A 23,837-nucleotide genomic window follows, 5' to 3' on the forward strand; every position below is an offset into this window, starting at 1 on the left:
GAGAGAAGAGCACGAGGAATAGAGGGTTATTTGTGCAGTGTGGGAACTAGCCCAGAAACATTAGTATGTCAGACAAGAAAATTAGGGAATACCTGCTTTACGTCTAGCTTGTTGAGAAGAACTTACTATAAGCTGTGTGAATTTCACACAGTAAGTAGTGCAGGCCTTCCCAGTTTAACTCTAGAGAACTGCTTGAGATCACAGACTCTGTAGGTAAATCACCTAGATTTGGATTCTGAGAAACAAGTACTTACTGTAGAACCTTAAAAATGTTCCCAGAATCGTCTGTGACTCTGTTTTCTCATCTATGAAGTGTGTAAAATAACTATAATTACCTAATAGCAATATTGTATAAATTAAAGAGCGCATATCTTATAACAAGTAAAAAAGTTTAGAATTACATACTTCTACAATTACTGTACATAGTTCTGAATTAGGTGTGAAGATGGAGCAATCCAACCAGGATGGTGGTTGACTAGGACTGAAATCTCACCTAGCAAGGCCAAAGATCAACCATGAAATAGTAACATGGGGAATGTCTTTCTGAATATTAATGGCTTTGTCAGTTATTTACAAGCAGAGCAAGAATTGTTTAGAAAAAGAAAAGTATCCTTATTCTAGGTTTACACACGTGTTCTACTGCTGAATTCACTTTCAGCTGAACTCACGGTGAGATATCCTGCCAACTGAGCCAGCAACAGTAAGAGTCCCTCTCAGGAGCCAGCCAATATGCTCGTCCCTCGGTCTCCTGAGTTCTTTTTAGCACTGGGGGTAGTGTTGGTCCTGCTCCGGGAGCAGCTGCTTCTGAAGTTAGCACAGGCAAAACACAGTCAGCTGACCTTGGCTTCAGAGCTGCTGCAGCAGCAGTGACAGAGCCTGGGGAGTCAGTGAGAGAGCAGCGTCGCAGCTCTCGGCACTGCGTGGATCTCAGAGGGTCCGAGCTGAGATAACCACACACACGAGAATCCATCCTGGCCCCAAACTCCTTTCTATTCTCCCCTCTTCCTGGGCTGACCCTTTGGGGATAAAAGAGGCTGACCAGGTAGAATTTTCACTCGATGTGGAGGTAAAAGTGCTCTCTGGGGATTCTGGCCCAGGTGAAAATCCATCGACCTTTTCCTTTTCACAATGTGTTCTGGTTACTGTTGACTCTCCTCACTTGGGTCATATTTCCAATAACCCAACGCAGAGTTAATCATCTGCCATTTTCCCCTCTAGATATCTTTGAAAGAGATGAAGCCACAACACCAAATAAGTTTTCTGCTTGTACACTTCTTCTCAGAGCCTCACCCTCTTACTGCCCTTGAGAGATGATCCAGATCCCAGGTCCTTGGCCCACCTCTGGATGATGGGTGGATTAGAGGTGGGGAGACAGGCAGAAGTAACCTGGAGCCTCCCCTAGGCATCCATAAGCCAGGTCTTGTGCGGGTCTCCAGGGAGCTCCCCACAGCACTCCAGATCTCAGCTGTAGATGGTGAATTCCCCTGCCTAATCAACCTTCCACGCAGGCTTGCCTCAGCGCATATAGCAGAGCCCATGGAGGTGGAACTGTGGGTGGGACATTCCTCAATGTGTTAAGAGGTAAGTGAAGTGCACCCAAAGAGTCTGTGTCACTATTTCCAGAAACCCAGCAATCCAGTTGTCTTTTCTCAGCATGTCAAACTATATCAAGAACTACTTGATTGGATGTGTGCCCAATATACATGCCCCCTTCATTCTTAACTTACATCTTCAAATTCTGCCCAGAACCAAACCACGTCTAGATATTAAAATTTACACTTCTTCATCCTCCTTGTACATACAAGCAGCCAGTGAGATTTAGGAAGTCGTTGGGGCTTTAGGAAAGCTCAGGTAAGAGGCTTTACAGGAGTCAGGGCCTTTTACCCACCCTTTCTCCTTCTTCCTAGCTGAAGCACAGCCTTGCAGAACAGAAATGTATCAGGCACCTAGAGATCAACTGCCTCCCAGGAAACAACCACTAAAAATGAAATAATGAGACAGAGGTGTATCCATCTCTGAAGACTCTGTGGAACCACAACAGCCATGGACTACCAAATTCTGACTTCATTATATATGAGTGGAAATAGGCTTCCTTCTTTTTTAAATTGCTGTAATTTTGAGTTCCTGTGATAGCAGAAGAAAATGACTTCTAACACACATGCACACATGCCAAACGCAAGGTAAGATGAAATGAAAAACAAATAGACTGGAAATTATCCTGGGTATGGAAGGTTAGACAGAGAAAGAATTATGCTCACCATGAAAGGAGCACACGGAGGCCCAGATAGTAGGCCCACTGGGGGTCGCTCCCACTTAAGGCAGAGGTCCCTGAAAGCAGACTCAGTGCCCACCTCTCTGCAGGTCAGCCTTCACCTATCCCATGCAACCTTAGGTCCCCTGCTTGATGTTCCATTTTGTACTGTTTGGGCTTTTTTTTTCTAGTCTCTAATAAAACAGACTTTTAAAAATTTTATTATTATACTTTAGGTTTAAAGGTACATGTGCACAATGTGCAGGTTTGTTACATATGTATCCATGTGCCATGTTGGTTTGCTGCACCCATTAACTTGTCATTTAGCATTAGGTATATCTCCTAATGCTGTCCCTGCCCCCTCCCCCCACTCCACAACAGTCCCCGGAGTGTGATGTTCCCCTTCCTGTGTCCATGAGTTCTCATTGTTCAATTCCCACTTTTTTGTTTGTTTTGTTTGCTGACATGTAAACACTAAGGACAAGGGAAAACTTCGTAACCAACTCAAGAAACCCTGAAGCTATAAAAGCAAAGAAAGTCATATTTGAGTATATAAAAACTAAAAATGTTTCCATAGCAAAAGTTATTACAAGCAGAGTCCATTAAATCTGATGCATTAAATTTTTTTATTATCCTTTGCGTTTTAGGGTACATGTGCACAACGTGCAGGTTAGTTACATATGTATACATGTGCCATGTTGATGTGCTGCACCCATTAACTCGTCATTTAACATTAGGTATATCTCCTAATGCTATCCCTCCCCACTCCCCCCACCCCACAACAGGCCCCGGTGTGTGATGTTCCCCTTCTGGCCTCCATGTGTTCTCATTGTTCAAATCCCACCTATGAGTGAGAACATGCAGTGTTTTGTTTTTTGTCCTTGCCATAGTTTGCTGAGAATGATGGTTTCCAGCTTCATCCATGTCCCTACAAAGGACATGAACTCACCATTTTTTATGGCTGCATAGTATTCCATGGTGTATATGTGCCACATTTTCTTAATCCAGTCTATCCTTATTGGACATTTGGCTTGGTTCCAAGTCTTTGCTATTGTGAATAGTGCCACCATAAACATACGTGTGCATGTATCTTTATAGCAGCATGATTTATAATCCTTTGGGTATATAGCCAGTAATGGGATGGCTGGGTCAAATGGTATTTCTGGTTCTAGATCCCTGAGGAATCACCACACTGAATTCCACAATGGTTGAACTAGTTTACATTCCCACCAACAGTGTAAAAGTGTTCCTATTTCTCCACATCCTCTCCAGCACCTGTTGTTTCCTGACTTTTTAATGATTCCCGTTCTAACTGGTATGAGATGGTATCTCATTGTGTTTTTGATTTGCATTTCTCTGATGGCCAGTGATGATAAGCATTTTTTTATGTGTGTTTTGGCTGCATAAATGTCTTCTTTTGAGAAGTGTCTATTCACATCCTTTGCCCACTTTTTGATGGGATTGTTTTTTTCTTGTAAATTTGTTTGAGTTCATTATAGATTCTGGATATTAGCCCTGTGTTAGATGAGTAGATTGCAAAAATTTTCTCCCATTCTGTAGGTTGCCTGTTCACTCTGATGGTAGTTTGTTTTGCTGTGCAGAAGCTCTTTAGTTTAATTAGATCCCATTTGTCAATTTTGGCTTCTGTTGCCATTGCTTTTGGTGTTTTAGACATAAACTCCTTCATGGCTATGTCTATGAATATGTCCTGAATGGTATTGTCTAGGGTTTTTATGGTTTTAGGTCTGACATTTAAGTCTTTAATCCATCTTGAATTAATTTTTGTATAAGGTGTAAGCAAGGGATCCAGTTTCAGCTTTCTACATATGGCTAGCCAGTTTTCCCAGCACCATTTATTAAATAGGGAATCCTTTCCCCATTGCTTGTTTTTGTCAGGTTTGTTAAAGACCAGATAGTTGTAGATATGCGGCATTATTTCCGAGGGCTCTGTTCTGTTCCATTGGTCTATATCTCTGTTTTGGTACCAGTACCATGCTGTTTTGGTTACTGTAGCCTTGTAGTATAGTTTGAAGTCAGGTAGCGTGATGCCTCCAGCTTTGTTCTTTTGGCTTAGGATTGTCTTGGCAATGCAGGCTCTTTTTTGGTTCCATACGAACTTTAAAGTAGTTTTTTTTCCAATTCTGTGAAGAAAGTCATTGGTAGCTTGATGGGGATGGCATTGAATCTATAAATTACCTTGGGCAGTATGGCCATTTTCACGATATTGATTCTTCCTACCCATGAGCATGGAATGTTCTTCCATTTGTTTGTATCCTCTTTTATTTCATTGAGCAGTGGTTTGTAGTTCTCCTTGAAGAGGTCCTTCAGGTCCCTTGTAAGTTGGATTCCTAGGTATTTTATTCCTTTGAAGCAATTGTGAATGGGAATTCACTCATGATTTGGCTCTCTGTTATTGGTGTATAAGAATACTTGTTATTTTTGCACATTGATTTTGTATCCTGAGACTTTGCTGAAGTTGCCTATCAGCTTAAGGAGATTTTGGGCTGAGACCATGGGGTTTTCTAGATATACAATCATGTCATCTGCAAACAGGGACAATTTGACTTCCTCTTTTCCTAATTGAATACTCTTTCTTTCTTTCTCCTGCCTGATTGCCCTGGCCAGAACTTCCAACACTATGTTGAATAGGAGTGGTGAGAGAGGGCATCCCTGTCTTGTGCCAGTTTTCAGAGGGAATGCTTCCAGTTTTTGCCAGTTCAGTATGATATTGGCTCTGAGTTTTTCATAGATAGCTCTTATTATTTTGAGATACATCCCATCAATACCTAATTTATTGAGAGTTTTTAGCATGAAGGGTTGTTGAGTTTTGTCAAAGCCCTTTTCTGCATCTATTGAGGTAATCATATGGTTTCTGTTCTTGGTTCTGTTTATATGCTGGATTACGTTTATTGATTTGTGTATGTTGAACCAGACTTGCATCCCAGGGATGAAGCCCACTTGATCATGGTGGATAAGCTTTTTGATGTGCTGCTAGATTCAGTTTGCCAGTATTTTATTGAGGATTTTTGCATCGATGTTCATCAGTGATATTGGTCTAAAATTCTCTTTTTTTGTTGTGTCTCTGCCAGGCTTTGGTATCAGGATGATGCTGGCCTCATAAAATGAGTTAGGGAGGATTCCCTCTTTTTCTATTGATTGGAATAGTTTCAGAAGGAATGGTACCAGCTCCTCCTTATACCTCTGGTAGAATTCAGCTGTGAATCCATCTGGTGCTAGACTTCTTTTGGTTGGTAAGCTATTAATTATGGCCTGAATTTCAGAGCCTGTTGTTGGTGTATTCAGAGATTCAACTTCTTCCTGGTTTAGTCTTGGGAGGATGTATGTGCCCAGGAATTTATCCATTTCTTCTAGATTTTCTAGTGTATTTGCATAGAGGTGTTTATAGTATTCTCTGATGGTAGTTTGTATTTCTGTGGGATCGGTGGTGATATCCCCTTTATCATTTTTTATTGTGTCTATTTGATTCTTCTTTCTTTTCTTCTTAATTAGCGTTGCTAGCGGTCTATCAATTTTGTTGATCTTTTCAAAAAACCAGCTCCTGGATTCATTGATTTTTTGAAGGGTTTTTTGTGTCTCTATTTCCTTCAATTCTGCTCTGATCTTAGTGTCCCAGAGATTCTGGTATGTTGTGTCCTTGTTCTCGTTGGTTTCAAGAACATCTTTATTTCTGCCTTCATTTCATAATGTACCCAGTAGTCAGGAGCAGGTTGTTCAGTTTCCATGTAGTTGAGTGGTTTTGAGTGAGTTTCTTAATCCTGAGTTCTAGTTTGATTGCACTGTGGTCTGAGAGACAGTTTGTTATAATTTCTGTTCTTTTACATTTGCTGAGGAGTGCTTTACTTCCCACTATGTGGTCAATTATGGAATAAGTGCTGTGTGGTGCTGAGAAGAATGAATATTCTGTTGATTTGGGGTGGAGAATTCTGTAGATGTCTATTAGGTCCACTTGGTGCAGAGCTGAGTTCAATTCCTGGATATCCTTGTGAACCTTCTGTCTTGTTGATCTGTCTAATGTTGACAGTGGAGTGTTAAAGTCTCCCATTATTGTTGTGTGGGAGTCTAAGTCTCTTTGTAGGTCTCTAAGGACTTGCCTTATGAATCTGCATGCTCCTGTATTGGGTGCATATATATTTAGGATAGTTAGCTCTTCTTGTTGAATTGATCCCTTTACCATTATGTAATGGCCTTCTTTGTCTCTTTGTTGGTTTAAAGTCTGTTTTATCAGAGACTAGGATTGCAGCCCCTGCCTTTTTTTGTTTTCCATTTGCTTGGTAGATCTTCCTCCATCCCTTTATTTTGAGCCTATGGGTGTCTCTGCACGTGAGATGGGTTTCCTGAATACAGCACACTGATGGGTCTTGACTCCTTATCCAATTTGCCAGTCTGTGTCTTTTAATTGGGGCATTTAGCCCATTTACATTTAAGTTTAGTATTGTTTTGTGTGAATTTGATCCTGTCATTATGATGTCAGCTGGTTATTTTGCTCATTAGTTGATGCAGTTTCTTCCTAGCCTTGATGGTCTTTACAATTTTGCATGTTTTTGCAGTGGCTGATACCAGTTGTTCCTTTCCATCTTTAGTGCTTCCTTCAGGAGCTCTTTTAGGGCAGGCCTGGTGGTGACAAAATCTCTCAACATTTGCTTGTCTGTAAAGGATTTTATTTCTCCTTCACTTATGAAGCTTAGTTTGGCTGGATATGAAATTCTGGATTGAAAATTCTTTTCTTTAAGAATGTTGAATGTTGGTCCCCAGTCTCTTCTGGCTTGTAGAGTTTCTGCCGAGAGATCAGCTGTTAGTCTGATGGGTTTCCCTTTTTGGGTAACCTGACCTTTCTCTCTGGCTGCCCTTAACATTTTTTCCTTCATTTCAACTTTGGTGAATCTGACAATTATGTGTCTGGGAGTTGCTCTTCTAGAGGAGTATCTTTGTGACATTCTCTGTATTTCCTGAATTTTAATGTTGGCCTGTCTTGCTAGATTGGGGAAATTCTCCTGGATGATATCCTGCAGAGTGTTTTCCAACTTGGTTCCATTCTCTCCATCACTTTCAGGTGCACCAATCAGACGTAGATTCAGTCTTTTCACATAGTCCCATATTTCTTGGAGGCTTTGTTCATTTCTTTTTATTCTTTTTTCTCTAAACTTCTCTTCTCACTTCATTTCATTCATTTGATCTTCCATCACTGATACCTTTTCTTCCAGTTGATCGAATCGGCTACTGAGGCTTGTGCATTTGTCAAGTAGTACTCGTGCCTTGGTTTTCAGCTCCATCAGGTCCTTTAAGGACTTCTCTGCATTGGTTATTCTAGTTAGCCATTCATCTAATTTTTTTTCAAGTTTTTAACTTCTTTGCCGTGGGTTCGAACTTCCTCCTTTAGCTCAGAGTAGTTTGATCATCTGAAGCCTTCTTCTCTCAACTTGTCAAAGTCATTCTCCATCCAGCTTTGTTCCATTGCTAGTGAGGAGCTGCGTTCCTTTGGAGGAGGAGAGGCACTTTGATTTTTAGAGTTTCCAGTTTTTCTGCTCTGTTTTTTCCCCATCTTTGTGGTTTTGTCTATCTTTGGTCTTTGATGATGGTGACATACAGATGGCGTTTTGGTGTGGATGTCTTTTCTGTTTGTTAGTTTTCCTTCTAACAGTCAGGACCCTCAGCTGCAGGTCTGTTGGAGTTTGCTGGAGGTCCATTCCAGACTGTTTGCCTGGGTATCAGCAGCGGAGGCTGCAGAACAGTGGATATTGGTGAGCTGCAAATGTTGCTGCCTGATTGTTCCTCTGGAAGTTTTGTCTCAGAGGAGTACCCGGCCATGTGAGGTGTCAGTCTGCCCCTACTGGGGGGTGCCTCCCAGTTAGGCTACTCGGGGGTCAGGGACCCGCAGACTGCCTCCTCAAGTGGGTCCCTCCATTAAATATTTTAGTAAGGCAGATCAAGGTTAATATCTGTGATATATCAAGAGCTCTTGAAAATTGAAAAGAAAATTTGAAATCATATTATGAAATTTGTAGAAATGGCCAATCTACATGTTTTTAGAAGAACAAAATTACTACTGTTCAGGGACTTGAAATTTCAGTTACTAATGAGACTGGCTGAGCTCTTTAGTTTAATTAGATCCCATTTGTCAACTTTGGCTTTTGTTGCAATTGCTTTTGCTGTTTTAGTCATGAGGTTTTTGCCCATGCCTATGTCCTGAATGGTATTGCCTAGGTTTTCTTCTAGGGTTTTTATACTTTCAGGTTTTATGTTTAAGTCTTTAACACCCATTTTGAGTTAATTTTTGTATAAAGTGTAAGGAAGGGGTAGAGTTTCTGTTTTCCACATATGGCTAGCCAATTTTCCCAGCACCATTTATTAAATAGGGAATCCTTTCCCCATTGCTTTTTTGGTCAGATTTGTTGAAGATCAGATGGTTGTAGAGGTGTGGTGTTATTTCTGGGGCCTCTGTTTTGTTCCATTGGTCTATATATCTGTTTTGGTACCAGTATCATGCTGTTTTGGTTACTGTAGCCCTGTAGTACAGTTTGAAGTCAGGTAGCGTGATGCTTCCAGCTTTGTTCTTTTTGCTTAGGACTGTCTTGACTATACAGGCTCTTCTTTGGTTCCAAATGAAATTTAAAGTAGTTTTTTTGTAGTTCTGTGAAGGAAGTCAGTGGTAGCTTGATGGGGATAGCTTGAATCTATAAATTACTTTGGGCAGTATGGCCATTTTCAAGATATTGATTCTTCCTATCCATGAGCGTGGAATGTTTTTCCATTTGTTTGTATCCTCTCTTATTTCCTTGAGCAGTGGCTTGTAGTTCTCCTTGAAGAATTCCTTCACCTCCCTTGTAAGTTATATTCCTAGGTATTTTATTTTCTTTGTAGCAATTGCGAATGGGAGTGTACTCATGATTTGGCTCTTTACTTGTCTATTATTGGTGTATAGGAATGCTTGTAATTTTTGCACATTGATTTTGTATCCTGAGACTTTGCTGAAGTTGCTTATCAGCTTAAGGAGTTTTTGGGCTGAGACGATGGGGTTTTCTAGATATACAATCATGTCATCTGCAAAAAGATACGATTTGATATCCTCTCTTCCTATTTGAATACGCTTTACTTCCTTCTCTTCCCTGATTGCTCTGGCCAGAACTTCCGATACTATGTTGAATAGGAGTGGTGAGAGAGGGCATCTTTGTCTTGTGCCGGTTTTCAAAGGGAATGCTTCCAGCTTTTGTATGATATTGGCTATGGGATTGTCATAAATAGCTCTTATTATTTTGAGATATGTTCCATCAATACCTAGTTTATTGAGAGTTTTTAGCATGAAGCGGTGTTGAATTTTATCAAAGGCCTTTTCTGCATCTATTGAGATAAACGTGTGGTTTTTGTCATTGGTTCTGTTTATATGATGGATTATGTTTATTGATTTGTGTATGTTGAACCAGCCTTGCATCTCAGGGATGAAGCTGACTTGAATGTGGTGGATAAGCTCTTTGATGTGCTGCTGGAATCAGTTTGCCAGTATTTTATTGAGGATTTTTGCATCGATGTTCATCAGGGATATTGGCCTGAAATTTTCTTTTTTTGTTGTGTCTCTGCCAGATTTTAAAATCAGGATGATGCTGGCCTCATAAAATGAGTTAGGGAGGAGTACCTCTTTTTCTATTGTTTGGAATAGTTTCAGAAGGAATGGTACCATCTCCTCTTTGTACCTCTGGTAGAATTTGGCTGTGAATCTCTCTATTCCTGGTTTTTTTTGGTTGGTAGGCTATTAATTACTGCCTCAATTTCAGAACTTGTTATTGGTCTATTCAGGGATTCGATTTCTTCCTAGTTTAGTGTTGGGAGGGTTTCTGTGTCCAGAAATTTATCCATTTCTTCTAGATTTTCTAGTTTATTTGCATAGAGGAGTTTGTAGTATTCTTTGATGGTAATTTGTTTGTATTTCTGTGTTATCAGTGGTGATATACCCTTTGTCATTTTTTATTGTGTCTATTTGATTCTTCTCTCATTTCTTCTTTATTAGTCTGGCTAGTGGTCTATTTTGTTAATCTTTTCAAAAAACAATATCATCAGAGTGAACAGGCAACCTACAGAATGGGAGAAAATTTTTGCAATCTATCCATCTGACAAAGGTCTAATATCCAGAATCTACAAGGTACTTAAATAAATTTTCAAGAAAAAAACAAACAACCCCATCAATAAGTGGGCAAAAGATATGAACAGACACTTCTCAAAAGAAGACATTTATGCGGCCAACAAACGTATGAAAAAAAGCTCATAATCACTGGTCATTAGAGCAATGCAAATCAAAACCAAAATGAGATACCATCTCACACCAGTTAGAATGACGATCATTAAAAAGTCTTGAAACAACAGATGCTCAAGAGAATGGGGAGAAATAGGAATGCTTTTACACTGTTGGTGGGACTGTAAATTAGTTCACCCATTGTGGAAGACAGTGTGGTGATTCCTCAAGGATACAGAACCAGAAATACTATTTGACCCAGCAATCCCATTACTGGGTATATACCCAAAGGATTATAAATCATGCTACTATAAAGACACATGCATACTTATGTTTATAGCACAACTATTTACAATAGCAGACTTAGAACCAACCCAAATGCCCATCAATGATAGAGTGGATAAAGAAAATGTGGCACATACACACCATGGAATACTAAGCAGCCATAAAAAGAATGAGTTTAGGTCCTTTACAGGCATATGGATGAAGCTGGAAACCATCATCTTCAGCAAACTAACACAGGAACAGAAAACCAAACACCGCATGTTCTCACTAATAAGTGGGAGCTGAACAATGAGAAGGCATGGACACAGGGCAGGGAGCATCACATATCGGGGCATATTGGGGGTGGAGGTAAGAGGAGGGAGAGCATTAGGACAAATACATAATGCAAGTGGAGCTTAAAACCTAGATGACGGGTTCATAGACACAGAAAACTACCATGGCACATGTATACCTATGTAACAAACCTGCACATTCAGCACATGTATCCCAGAACTTAAATTTAAAAAAAATTAAATAAAATGAGACTGGCAAAAATAATAAAGAGCATTAAATCAAATAAAATGACTCAGTGCAAAGGGTAATTTAAAACACAGAGAGTAGAGAATCTCAGACTGGTTAAAGAGCTAGGTGTTTTTCTTAGCAGCAGTAAGAATGAGGAGGCAGCTGAACATCTTAATAACAGACTACATCTCTGTCAGATTCTCTCTTTGCTGAATCCATTATCTTCATGTTGACACCTGTCAGCCTGAACCTAAGAAGCACTAGTCCTTATTTCCCCTGCTATTTCCCTGCTTCCCTCCCCTTCTGCCATTAATACTAAAGATCCCCCAACCATCCTGGCACTTCTCCCCCTCACATCTGAGGGTGACTGGACAAAGAAGGTAACTATTGAAGGAGGAAATGTCTAATCTTCCCTACAGCGTCTTGTACCATTTATTCATTGTATTTTCAAAGTGGGACCTCCGTTTTTTTTCTGATAAACATCTCCGTCACTCATCACTCACCTGCCCAGCACATGGGCCAAGTGGCATGACGGCATCCTGGGACTCCGATCTAACACTGTGAGGAACTGAAGCCAGGTGTCCAAGGCAGCAACTCAATGGGCTGATCTTAACCAGACTCACCCTCCCTGAAAAGGAGTTCAGTGACTACGGGCTGTACTTTGCAGAAGGAAGGGTCTCAACATGCATTTCAAGCATTTTATCCAACTATTGATTCTAACAGCAGGGAAGTTGTGCTTCATAGAACTGTGTTCTTCTCCCTAAAGAAGAACCAGTCTGCAGAGCTTCCCAACCTTCCCAACATCTGCAATACACAGAAAATTAGAACATGTGTCTGGCTTAGTGGAGAGAAAGGCAAAGCTGCCATAACCAGAGGTGACCTTCTTCAAGCTCCATCCACCCTGCATTTGGGGGAATCAGTTCCTCGGAGCAGCTTTTCATGTATCACCTACTCAGGTCCTGTCCTTTACCCATGAAGAGAATTTCTCTGAGGCCCTGACCTTTGGAGGACATTTCAAATCTCAGAAGCGAAGAGAATGACCAAGACAATTTGTGAGTCAGAAATCAGAGCTTTATTATAACATGAGGTGAAGGAGGAAAAGAAAACCTGCAATTGAGGTGCTCCATCAAGTGCAAAGTTCTCCCAGGGAAGCCCCATGAGTCTTTGTGGTCCCTGTCCACTCATGAATGGAATGAGAGGAAATGGAAAGAGTTAAGCATCAGGCTGTAGCAGGTTCTTAAACATTCTGTCCCAAGAGCTCTTCTGTAGCCCAGGTCAGCAGCAGCCCCCAGAGCTGTGGCAGCAACCAGAGCCACCAGAAGGTTCACTCTCACAGCAATCAGGGCTCTGATGCCGGCGCCGGTGGAAGAGACGGGGCCTGTGGTGGCTCAGGCAGCAGCCACCAGCCCCAGAGCTGCAGCAGCCCCCAGAGCTGGGACCACAGCAGCCCCCAGAGCTTGGACCACAGCAGGAAGAGACTGCAGAGGAACATGGAGCTGGGCACTGTGGTGGGCATTTGGGGGGACACTTAGGTGAACATTTTGGGATACACTTGGGAGGACACTTGGGAGGGGGCTGGCACTGCTGCTGGTTTTGCTGGCAAGACATGCTGGCAGGAGTTTAGTCAACCTAAAAGATAATAATGAAACTCTTTAAATATTTAAAACCAAGGATCATATTATACCTCTTCTAAAATTAATGCATGTGTAGAAGAAGAATGATATTTAGATCATACAGTCACATCAGTAACCTGAAAGAAACAACTTGAATCTTTCCTCCAAATAAAAGCACATACATTAAAAAATCAACAGAATGAGCTTCATATTCTTCCTTGCAGGGGAAGCTGGGATTACTCTATCCTCACAAGCCTGAATAGAGTATTCACAGCTCCATGAAGTACCTGTTCTCTTAATACAAGCCCTAAGGACCAGCTAGGTGTTGCAGGACACACCAGGAGGTCCTCTGGAAAAAGATTTTGCAATGAAACCTCCAGATAAAAGAGCCTGGCTTGAAATATTTGCCAGTTTCCATGGTGTAAATATGCCCAACATGGCAGTTTTGAAGTTACCAACATGAAGTCACTGAACCCAGAATTGGAAAAGATGTGCACAGTTAGCTTTCCCCACCTATATGAGCTCCAGTAGGCCTCAGAGCCTCAACAGATTCGAGGCAGACTGAGTTCCATTCCTGCTCAGTATGGCAGAACACAAGCACACAACTCTTTCTCCAGCCTACCTCCATCCTCCCCATCCCTCTGCCTTGCTCATACCCTCTGATGGCTTTGTTGTTTCCATTGCATGGTTGCTGTATAGGGACTGTGGACTATGTATTTACATGTGATTTTGTGGTAGCACATGTTGTTCTTTCATTTCTGTGTTTATAAATCTCTTAAGGATCTTTTTTAAGGCTGGTCTAGTGGTAACAAATTAGTGGTTGCTTGTTTGGAAAAGTTTTCATTTCTCCTTGCTTATGAAGTTTAGTTCGATGGGATATAAAATTCTTGCATGGAATTTCTTTCCTTTATGAATGCTGTAAATAGATGCCCAATTTCTTCTGGCTTGTAAGGTTTCTCATGAGCAATCCTCTGTTAGCCTGATGGGCTTCCCTTTGTACATGATTTGACCTTTTTCTCTAACTGCCTTTAAGATTTTTTTCTTTAGCATTGACCTTTGACAGTCTGTGGCTATATGCCTTGGTGATGTTCATTTTGTATAGTATCTGTGACGTGTTCTCTGGTTTTCCTATATCTGGATGTCTATCCCTCTAGCAACATTAAGAAAATTTTCTTGAATTAATCCCTCATATACGTTTTCCAAATTGTTTACTCCTCCTTCTCTCTCAGAAATGCCAATAATTCATAGGTTTGGTCACTTTACAAAGTTCCATATTTCTCAAAACCTTTGTTAATTTTTTTAAATTCTTTTTCTTCATATTCTTCATTCAGACTAACAGAGTCTGACTGGGTTAGTTTGAGCCAAGACGGCCGAATAAGAACAGCTCCAGTCTACAGCTCCCAGCGTGCGCAACGCAGAAGACAAATGATTTCTGCATTTCCAACTGAGGTACTGGGTGCATCTCACTGGGGATTGTTGGACAGTGGTGCAGGACAGTGGGTGCAGTGCACCAAGCCTGAGCAGAAGCAGGGCGAGGCATCACCTCACCCGGGAAGTGCAAGGGGTAGGGGAATGCCCTTTCCTAGGGGTGACAGACGGCACCTGGAAAATTGGGTTACTCCCACACTAATACTGCACTTTTCCAATGGTCTCAGCAAATGGCACACCAGGAGACTGTATCCCGCACCTGGCTCGGAGGGTCCTACGCCCACAGAGCCTCGCTATTGCTAGCACAGCAGTCTGAGATCAAACTGAAAGGCAGCAGCGAGGCTTGGGGAGGGGCATCCGCCATTGCTGAGGCTTGAGTAGGTAAACAAAGCAGCCGGGAAGCTCGAACTGGGTGGAGCCCACTACAGCTCAAGGAAGCCGATCTGCCTCTGTAGACTTCACCTCAGGGGGCAGGGCATAGCCAAACAAAAGGCAGCAGAAACCTCTGCAGACTTAAATATCCCTGTCTGATAGCTTGGAAGACACTATTGGTTCTCCCAGCATGCAGCTTGAGATCTGAGAACGGACAGACTGCCTCCTCAAGTGGGTCCCTGACCCCCAAGTAGCCTAACTGGGAGGCACCCCCCAGTAGGGGCAGACTGACACCTCACATGGCCGGGTACTCCTCTGAGACAAAACTTCCAGAGGAACAATCAGGCAGCAACATTTGCTGATCACCAATATCCACTGTTCTGCAGCCTCCGCTGCTGATACCCAGGCAAACAGGGTCTGGAGTGGACCTCAGGCAAACTCCAACAGACCTGCAGCTGAGGGTCCTGACTGTTAGAAGGAAAACTAAAAAACAGAAAGGACATCCATACCAAAACCCCATCTGTACGTCACCATCATCAAAGACCAAAGGTAGATAAAACCACAAAAACGGGGATAAAACAGAGCAGAAAAACTGGAAACTCTAAAAATCAGAGTGCCTCTCCTCCTCCAAAGGAACGCAGCTCCTCACCAACAACAGAACAAAGCTGGATGGAGAATGACTTTGAAGAGTTGAGAGAAGAAGGCTTCAGATGATCAAACTACTCTGAGCTAAAGGAGGAAGTTTGAACCTATGGCAAAGAAGTTAAAAACTTGAAAAAAAATTAGATGAATGGCTAACTAGAATAACCAATGCAGAGAAGTCCTTAAAGGACCTGATGGAGCTGAAAACCAAGGCACGAGTACTACATGACAAATGCACAAGCCTCAGTAGCCGATTCGATCAACTGGAAGAAAGAGTATCAGTGATGGAAGATCAAATGAATGAAATGAAGCGAGAAGAGAAGTTTAGAGATAAAAGAATAAAAAGAAATGAACAAAGCCTCCAAGAAATATGGGACTACGTGAAAAGACTGAATCTACGTCTGATTGGTGTACCTGAAAGTGATGGAGAGAATGGAACCAAGTTGGAAAACACTCTGCAGGATATCATCCAGGGGAATTTCCCCAATCTAGCAAGACAGGCTAACATTCAAATTCAGGAAATACAGAGAACGCCACAAAGATACTCCTCTAGAAGAGCAACTCCCAGACACATAATTGTCAGATTCACCAAAGTTGAAATGAAGGAAAAAATGTTAAGGGCAGCCAGAGAGAAAGGTCTGGTTACCCAAGAAGGGAAGCCCATCAGACTAACAGCTGATCTCTTGGCAGAAACTCTACAAGCCAGAAGAGAGTTGGGGCCAATATTCAACATTCTTAAAGAAAAGAATTTTCAACCCAGAATTTCATTTCCAGCCAAACTAAGCTTCATAAGTGAAGGAGAAATAAAATCCTTTATAGACAAGCAAATGCTGAGAGATTTTGTCACCACCAGGCTTGCCCTAAAAGAGCTCCTGAAGGAAGCACTAAACATGGAAAGGAACAACCAGTACCAGCCACTGCAAAAACATGCCAAATTGTAAAGACCATCGAGGATAGGAAGAAACTGCATCAACTAACGAGCAAAATAACCAGCTAACATCACAATGACAGGATCAAATTCACACATAACAATATTAACCTTAAATGTAAATGGGCTAAATGCTCCAGTTAAAAGACACAGACTGGCAAATTGGATAAAGAGTCAAGACCCATCAGTGTGCTGTATTCAGGAAACCCATCTCATGTGCAGAGACACATATAGGCTCAAAATAAAGGCATGGAGGAAGATCTACCAAGCAAATGGAAAACAAAAAAAGGCAGGAGGTGCAGTCCTAGTCTCTGATAAAACAGACTTTAAACCAACAAAGATCAAAAGAGACAAAGAAAGCCATTACATAATGGTAAAGGGATCAATTCAACAAGATGAGCTAACTATCCTAAATATATATGCACCCAATACAGGAGCATGCAGATTCATAAGGCAAGTCCTTACAGACATACAAAGAGACTTAGACTCCCACACAATAATAATGGGAGACTTTAACACTCCACTGTCAACATTAGACAGATCAACAAGACAGAAGGTTCACAAGGATATCCAGGAATTGAACTCAGCTCTGCACCAAGTGGACCTCATAGACATCTACAGAACTCTCCACCCCAAATCAACAGAATATATATTCTTTTCAGCATCACACCACACCTATTCTAAAATTGACCACATAGTTGGAAGTACAGCTCTCCTCAGCAAATGTAAAAGAACAGAAATTATAACAAACTGTCTCTCAGACCACAGTGCAATCAAACTAGAACTCAGGAATTAAGAAACTCACTCAAAACCACTCAACTACATGGAAACTGAACAACCTGCTCCTGAATGACTACTGGGTACATAATGAAATAAAGGCAGAAATAAAGATGTTCTTTGAAACCAACGAGAACAAAGACACAACATACCAGAATCTCTGGGACACATTCAAAGCAGTGTGTGGAGGGAAATTTATAGTACTAAATGCCCACAAGGGAAAGCAGGAAAGATCTAAAATTGACACCCTAATATCACAATTAAAAGAATTAGAGAAGCAAGAGCAAACACATTCAAAAGCTAGCAGAAGGCAAGAAATAACTAAGGTCAGAGCAGAACTGAAGGAAATAGAGACACAAAAAACCCTTCAAAAAATCAATGAATCCAGGAGCTGGTTTTTTGAAAAGATCAACAAAATTGATAGACCGCTAGCAAGACTAATAAAGAAGAAAAGAGAGAAGAATCAAATGGACGCAATAAAAAATGATAAAGGGGGTATCACCACTCATCCCACAGAAATAAAACTACCATCAGAGAATACTTTAAACACTTCTACGCATATAAACTAGAAAATCTGAAAGAAATGGATAAATTCCTTGACACATACACTCTCCCAAGACTAAACCAGGAAGAAGTTGAATCTCTGAATAGACCAATAACAGGCTCTGAAATTGAGGCCATAATTAATAGCTTACTAACCAAAAAAAGTCTAGGACCAGATGGATTCACAGCCAAATTCTACCAGAGGTACAAGGAGGAGCTGGTACCATTCCTTCTGAAACTATTCCAATCAATAGAAAAAGAGGGAATCCTCACTAACTCATTTTATGAGGCCAGCATCATCCTGATACCAAAGCTTGGCAGAGACACAACAAAAAAAGAGAATTTTAGACCAATATCCCTGATGAACATCGATGCAAAAATCCTCAATAAACTACCGGCAAACTGAATCCAGCAGCACATCAAAAAGCTTATCCACCATGATCAAGTGGGCTTCATCCCTGGGATGCAAGGCTGGTTCAACATACACAAATCAATAAAGGTAATCCAGCATATAAACAGAACCAACAACAAAAACCACATGATTAACTCAATAGATGCAGAAAAGGCCTTTGACAAAATTCAACAACCCTGCATGCTAAGAACTTTCAATAAATAAGGTATTAATGGGATGTATCTCAAAATAATAAGAGCTATTTATGACAAACCCACAGCGAATATCATACTGAATGGGCAAAAACTGGAAGCATTCCCTTTGAAAACTGGCACAAGACAGGGATGCCCTCTCTCACCACTCCTATTCAACATAGTGTTGGAAGTTCTGGCCAGGGCAATCAGGCAGGAGAAAGAAATAAAGGATATTCAATTAGGAAAAGAGGAAGTCAGATTGTCCCTGTTTGCAGAGGACATGATTGTATATCTAGAAAACCCCATTGTCTCAGCTCAAAATAGCTGATAGGCAACTTCAGCAAAGCCTCCGGATACAAAACAATGTGCAAAAATCACAAGCATTCTTATACACCAAGAACAGACAAACAGAGAGCCAAATCATGAGTGAACTCCCATTCACAATTGCTTCAAAGAGAATAAAATACCTAGGAATCCAACTTACAAGGGATGTGAAGGACCTCTTCAAGGAGAACTACAAACCACTGCTCAGTGAAATCAAAGAGGACAGAAACAAAGGAAAGAACATTCCATGCTCATGGGTTGGAAGCGTCAATATCGTGAAAATGTCCATACTGCCCAAGGTAATTTACAGATTCAATGCCATCCCCATCAAGGTACCAATGACTTTCTTCACAGAATTGGAAAAAGCTACTTTAAAGTTCATATGGAACCAAAAAAGAGCCCGCATTGCCAAATCAATCCTAAGCCAAAAGAACAAAGCTGGAGGCATTACGCTACCTGACTTCAAACTATACTACAAGGCTACAGTAACCAAAACAGCATGGTACTGGTACCAAAACAGAGATATAGACCAATGGACAGAACAGAACCCTCAGAAATAATGCCACATATCTACAAATATCTGATCTTTGACAAACCTGACAAAAACAAGCAATGGGGAAAGGATTCCCTATTTAATAAATGGTGCTGGGAAAACTGGCTAGCCATATGTAGAAAGCTGAAACTGGATCCTTTCCTTACACCTTATACAAAAATTAATTCAAGATGGATTAAAGACTTACATGTTAGACCTAAAACCATAAAAACCCTAGAAGAAAACCTAGGGAATACCATTCAGGACATAGGCATGGGCAAGGGCTTCATGTCTAAAACACCAAAAGCAATGGCAACAAAAGCCAAAATTGACAAATGGGATCTAATTAAACTAAAGAGCTTCTGCATGGCAAAAGAAACTACCATCAGAGTGAATAGGCGACCTATAGAATGGGAGAAAATTTTTGCAATCTGCTCATCTGACAAAGGGCTAATATCCAGAATCTACAATGAGCTCAAACAAATTTACAAGAAAAAAACAAACAACTCCATCAAAAATTGGGCAAAGGATATGAACAGACACTTCTCAAAAGAAGGCCTGTGAGGGTTCAGTTTTTTAAAGGGCTCTGGGCTGTAGCTGAAATGTTCAGGCAAGGCAGGTGGCTGTGCTGTGGGCCTTTCACTGGGGAGGGCAGGGCCTCTCTGTGGTGGCAATGGAGACTGGTGGCTATGGGGGCACATGGCATGCTCACACTTCTCTCCCACCAAGTGATGCATATACCAATGAACATCACCCAGGCATGGGTGATGCAGCCAAAAGACACATGAAAAAATGCTCATTATCACTAGCCATCAGAGAAATGCAAATCAAAAGCACAATGAGATACCATCTTACACCAGTTTGAATGGCGGTCATTAAAAACTCAGGAAACAACAGGTGCTGGAGAGGATGTGGAGAAGCAGGAACACTTTTACACTGTTGGTGGGAATGTAAACTAGTCCAACCATTGTGGAAGTCAGTGTGGCAATTCCTCAGGGATCTAGAACTAGAAATACCATTTGACCCAGCCATCCCGTTACTGGGTATATACCCAAAGGATTATAAATCATGCTGCTATAAAGACACATGCACACGTATGTTTATTGCGGCACTATTCACAATAGCAAAGAGTTGGAACCAACCCAAATGTCCAACAATGATAGACTGGATTAAGAAAATATGGCACATATATACCATGGAATACTATGCAGCCATAAAAAATGATGAATTCATGTCCTTTGTAGGGACATGGATGAAGCTGGAAACCATCATTCTCAGCAAACTATCACAAGGACAAAAAACCAAACACCGCATGTTCTCACTCATAGGTGGGAATTTAACAATGAGAACACATGGACACAGGAAGGGGAACATCACACACTGGGGCCTGTTGTAGGGTAGGGGGAGGGGGGAGGGATAGCATTCGGAGATACACCTAATGTTACATGATGAGTTAATGGGTGCAGCACACCAACATGGCATATGTGTGTATATATATATATAACAAACTTTCACGTTGTGCACATGTACCCTAAAACTTAAAGTATAATTTAAAAAAAAAACAAAAAAAAGAAAGACCAGCCTTCAAGCTATTAAATTATATATTCTGTTTGGTTGAGTCCGTTGATAAAGCTTTCAGCTGTATTTTGAAATTCCTAAGTGAGTTTTTCCATTTCATTACCTCCAATTGATTTATTTTTAAGATGTTTATCTCTTCCTTTGTTTCCTGCATTGCTTTAGAATTTTCTTTGTGTTGTTTTTCAACATCATCTTAGATATTGTTGAACTTCCTTGAAATCCATGTTTTGAATTCTTTATCTGTCATTTCTGTTTTTCCATTTGGTTAGGGACCATTGTTGTAGAACTAGTGTGATACTTTGGTGGTGTGTCAACATTCAGATTTTTCATGGTGCCAGATCCTATATCAGTTTGTTCTCATCTGGAAAGGCTGGCACTTCTAATTATTGTAATTATTTTCATGCAAATAGACTTTTTTTCTCTTTTCCTATATATTCTTTCTTTCCCTTTAGGGTATGACTGTAAAGTATATTGGGAAAAGTCTTTTGGCTTTGCTTCTATAGCCCTATGCACTTATGTGAGTAGGTTTCATATTGGGCTGTGCAGTTCAACCTACAGGCCAGTAGATAGGGCTTGCAGGTAAGATCCAGCTGCAGCACAAGCAGGTGGGTATAATTTTTGTTTACTGTGTAGTACTCTTTGTTGTTTCAGGTGACAGGATGGACAGTGGAGCACCCAGTGCCCTGAGCTTCCTGCTCCACAAGGGGAGGGGGACACCGCTGGGCGGAACTAGAGTCCCTGGCTTGCCCGTGAATACTCCAATGGCAAGCACAGGCACAAGCCCTGAAAAGGGTGGCTGACAGGAGCTCCTGGTGAAGCACACTGAAGTCTCTGTGGGGAGACAAGGAAGCTGCACTGGTTCCTCATCTTAGGTAGGTAGGAAGTTGATCTGTTTCCCTATCATACCCTTGACCCAGAGCTCATGACTCCTAGTTCAGAAGCATACTGTAGTCTATCTCTTGGCCACAATGTGGTTGACAGTCATGGGAAATGCATGTTTTGTGATACTCCATGGGAGTGTTTTCAGAGCATAATGTTGTCACTCAGCCTAAAACAGATAGCTTTATTGCTCACCTGTTCTCTAATGAGGCAATACAGCTGCTTCTTGTAAGTAGAGGGGCTACATCACTGGGGCTGTGTGAGTGGGTACTGGTTGTGGTGGTGTTGGTTGGTTAGATCAGCCCAACTTCAGGCCATGAGGGAAGTAGTCAGGTGCCAGCAGAGTTGTAATGGGGTGGGGAGTTCCCCAGTTCCTACATGGCCCACTGGACAGTGTGTATGAGTCCTAAAGGGGTTGGACCAGGGTCACGCTAGCCCGGAGTTCAGGTGTTGGCTGTGATGGGAAGGGCTGGGCTGGTCCCTGGGTCATGGGCCAAACTCTTAGGCAGTGGTAGACAAAATGCTTAGGTTGTAAGAGCCTTAGGAAGTACTATAGGCCTGTGAGGGTTCCGTTTTTAAAAGGGCTCTGGGCTGTAGCTGAAATGTTCAGGCAAGGCAGGTGGCTGTGCTGTGGGCCTTTCACTGGGGAGGGCAGGGCTTCTCCGTGGTGGCAATGGAGACTGGTGGCTATGGGGGCACGTGGCATGCTCACACTTCTCTCCCACCAAGTGATGCATATACAAATGAACATCACCCAGGCATATAGTCAGACTTAAAGGCTCCTAGAGAAAAAGGTCAAATCACATACAAAGGGAAGCCCATCAGGCTAACAGTGGACTACTCATCAGAAACCTTACAAGCTGGAAGAGACTGGGGACCCATTTTCAGCATGCTATGTGCCCCCATAGTGACCAGTCTCCATTGCTGCCACTGGATTTTGTGGTTAGGGGTATGCAAAGGTGCCAAGCCTTGTCTGTTACTCTGGGAGTTTTGCTGCAGAGGAGTATAGGACCATGACTAACTGCACTGTTCAGGTGGGGGTGAGGCCACTGCTCGGGGAGCCCAGGCATGCAAGCCTTATCTGTTAAGTAGCAGCAGGGGATGGAGTCTGAATCCTGACCAATCCTCAGCCATGCAGCAGCAGCCGCTATCCCAGGGGTGTGCAAAAGAGCCCAAGCCCCTTTTTGGCTGGCCTACAGCAGCTGGCACTGGCTGCTAGGGATACAAGGCCTATGGGGCTCCAAGTGGACTTAAATCGTGCCTCTGCACAGGCTCTCTGTGTTGGTCTGGAGGCTCAAGGAGTCAGAGGGGTTCTCCCATGCCTAGTATTGCAAAGGTTCATGGCAGAAATGTGAGTCCCCGGGAACTCTCACTCACTCTTTCTCTGCTTTATGGAGATTCCCCCAGCTCTGTGCCAGTCCCAGATGAGTGGCTGCCCAGCTTTACTCCTCTCTGCTCTCTGCGGGTCCTGTCACTTCCTTGGTAAATCCCAATGTGATCTCTTTGACAATTCACTTGAAGAGCTAATATTTACTCACCACTTTGTATCCTCTCTGTAAGAGGAGTGCACAGTACTGCTTCTAGTCAACAATCTTAAATCAAAATAAATAAAAATATTTTATCAAATCTTGTGACTTTAGCATATGTTTGAAGTTTAAATGTTTTTCTTATTTTTCCTTTTTCTTTTTTTTTTTTGGTACAGATGAGGTCTTCCTGTGTTGCCCAGGCTGGCCTCAAACTCCCAGACTTAAGTGATCCTCTTACCTCAGCCTCCCAAAGCACTGGGCTCACAGATGTGAGCCACCGATCCTGGCCTCATTTTTACTTATTTTTAATATATCATGATTCAGGATGAAATGTGTGTGTGTGTGTGTTTGTGTGTGTGTGTGTGTATACATATATATGTGTGTGTGTATATATATAGATATAATAAATAGTATGGAAAATAGTATAGAGTTTAGATCTGTCTCCGCAAACTTAGTCTACTTTATGTCAGATGTTCACGTTTATCCCATCAACCTCATTATAACACACCCATTAATTATCATTAATTGTTGAACTAATCTCTTACCATCCCAGCCATTTGAATCACTCTCTTTCCTGGCTCTCTTAGAATCAATACTATAGTCACTAAGATCCTGACACAATGTCTTAAATGTATGTTAATCTGTGACACATCACCATCACAGACATTTTAGATTTCTTATCCCTGTCTCTGGTTTTACCTGGGACATCCCTGGATCATCTTGTCTCCATATAGATTTTTCTGCCTCAGGCATCTCTACCTTGACACAGCTATTAGGAGAAGTGGCAAAAGATTAAACTAGGAAGTTCCTGTCTCCAAAACAGATGCTCTG

The 23,837-nt window shown here is 41.7% G+C and overlaps 1 protein-coding gene across 1 annotated transcript; it reads right to left on the reverse strand.

The window, feature by feature from the left end:
* Nucleotides 1-12,332: 12,332 nt before the first annotated feature.
* Nucleotides 12,333-23,058, reverse strand: LOC116469414 (late cornified envelope protein 2D). Its single transcript, XM_032154592.3, has 2 exons — nt 23,019-23,058; nt 12,333-12,908 (listed from the first exon to the last, which is right to left on the reverse strand). The coding sequence occupies exon 2, from the start codon at nt 12,885-12,887 to the stop codon at nt 12,555-12,557; it is 333 nt and encodes a 110-aa protein (XP_032010483.1). The 5' UTR covers nt 12,888-12,908; nt 23,019-23,058; the 3' UTR covers nt 12,333-12,554.
* Nucleotides 23,059-23,837: the final 779 nt, after the last annotated feature.

The sequence above is a fragment of the Hylobates moloch genome, unplaced genomic scaffold (assembly GCF_009828535.3).
Source record: "Hylobates moloch isolate HMO894 unplaced genomic scaffold, HMol_V3 SCAFFOLD_5, whole genome shotgun sequence".
Taxonomy (NCBI): Eukaryota; Metazoa; Chordata; class Mammalia; order Primates; family Hylobatidae; genus Hylobates; species Hylobates moloch.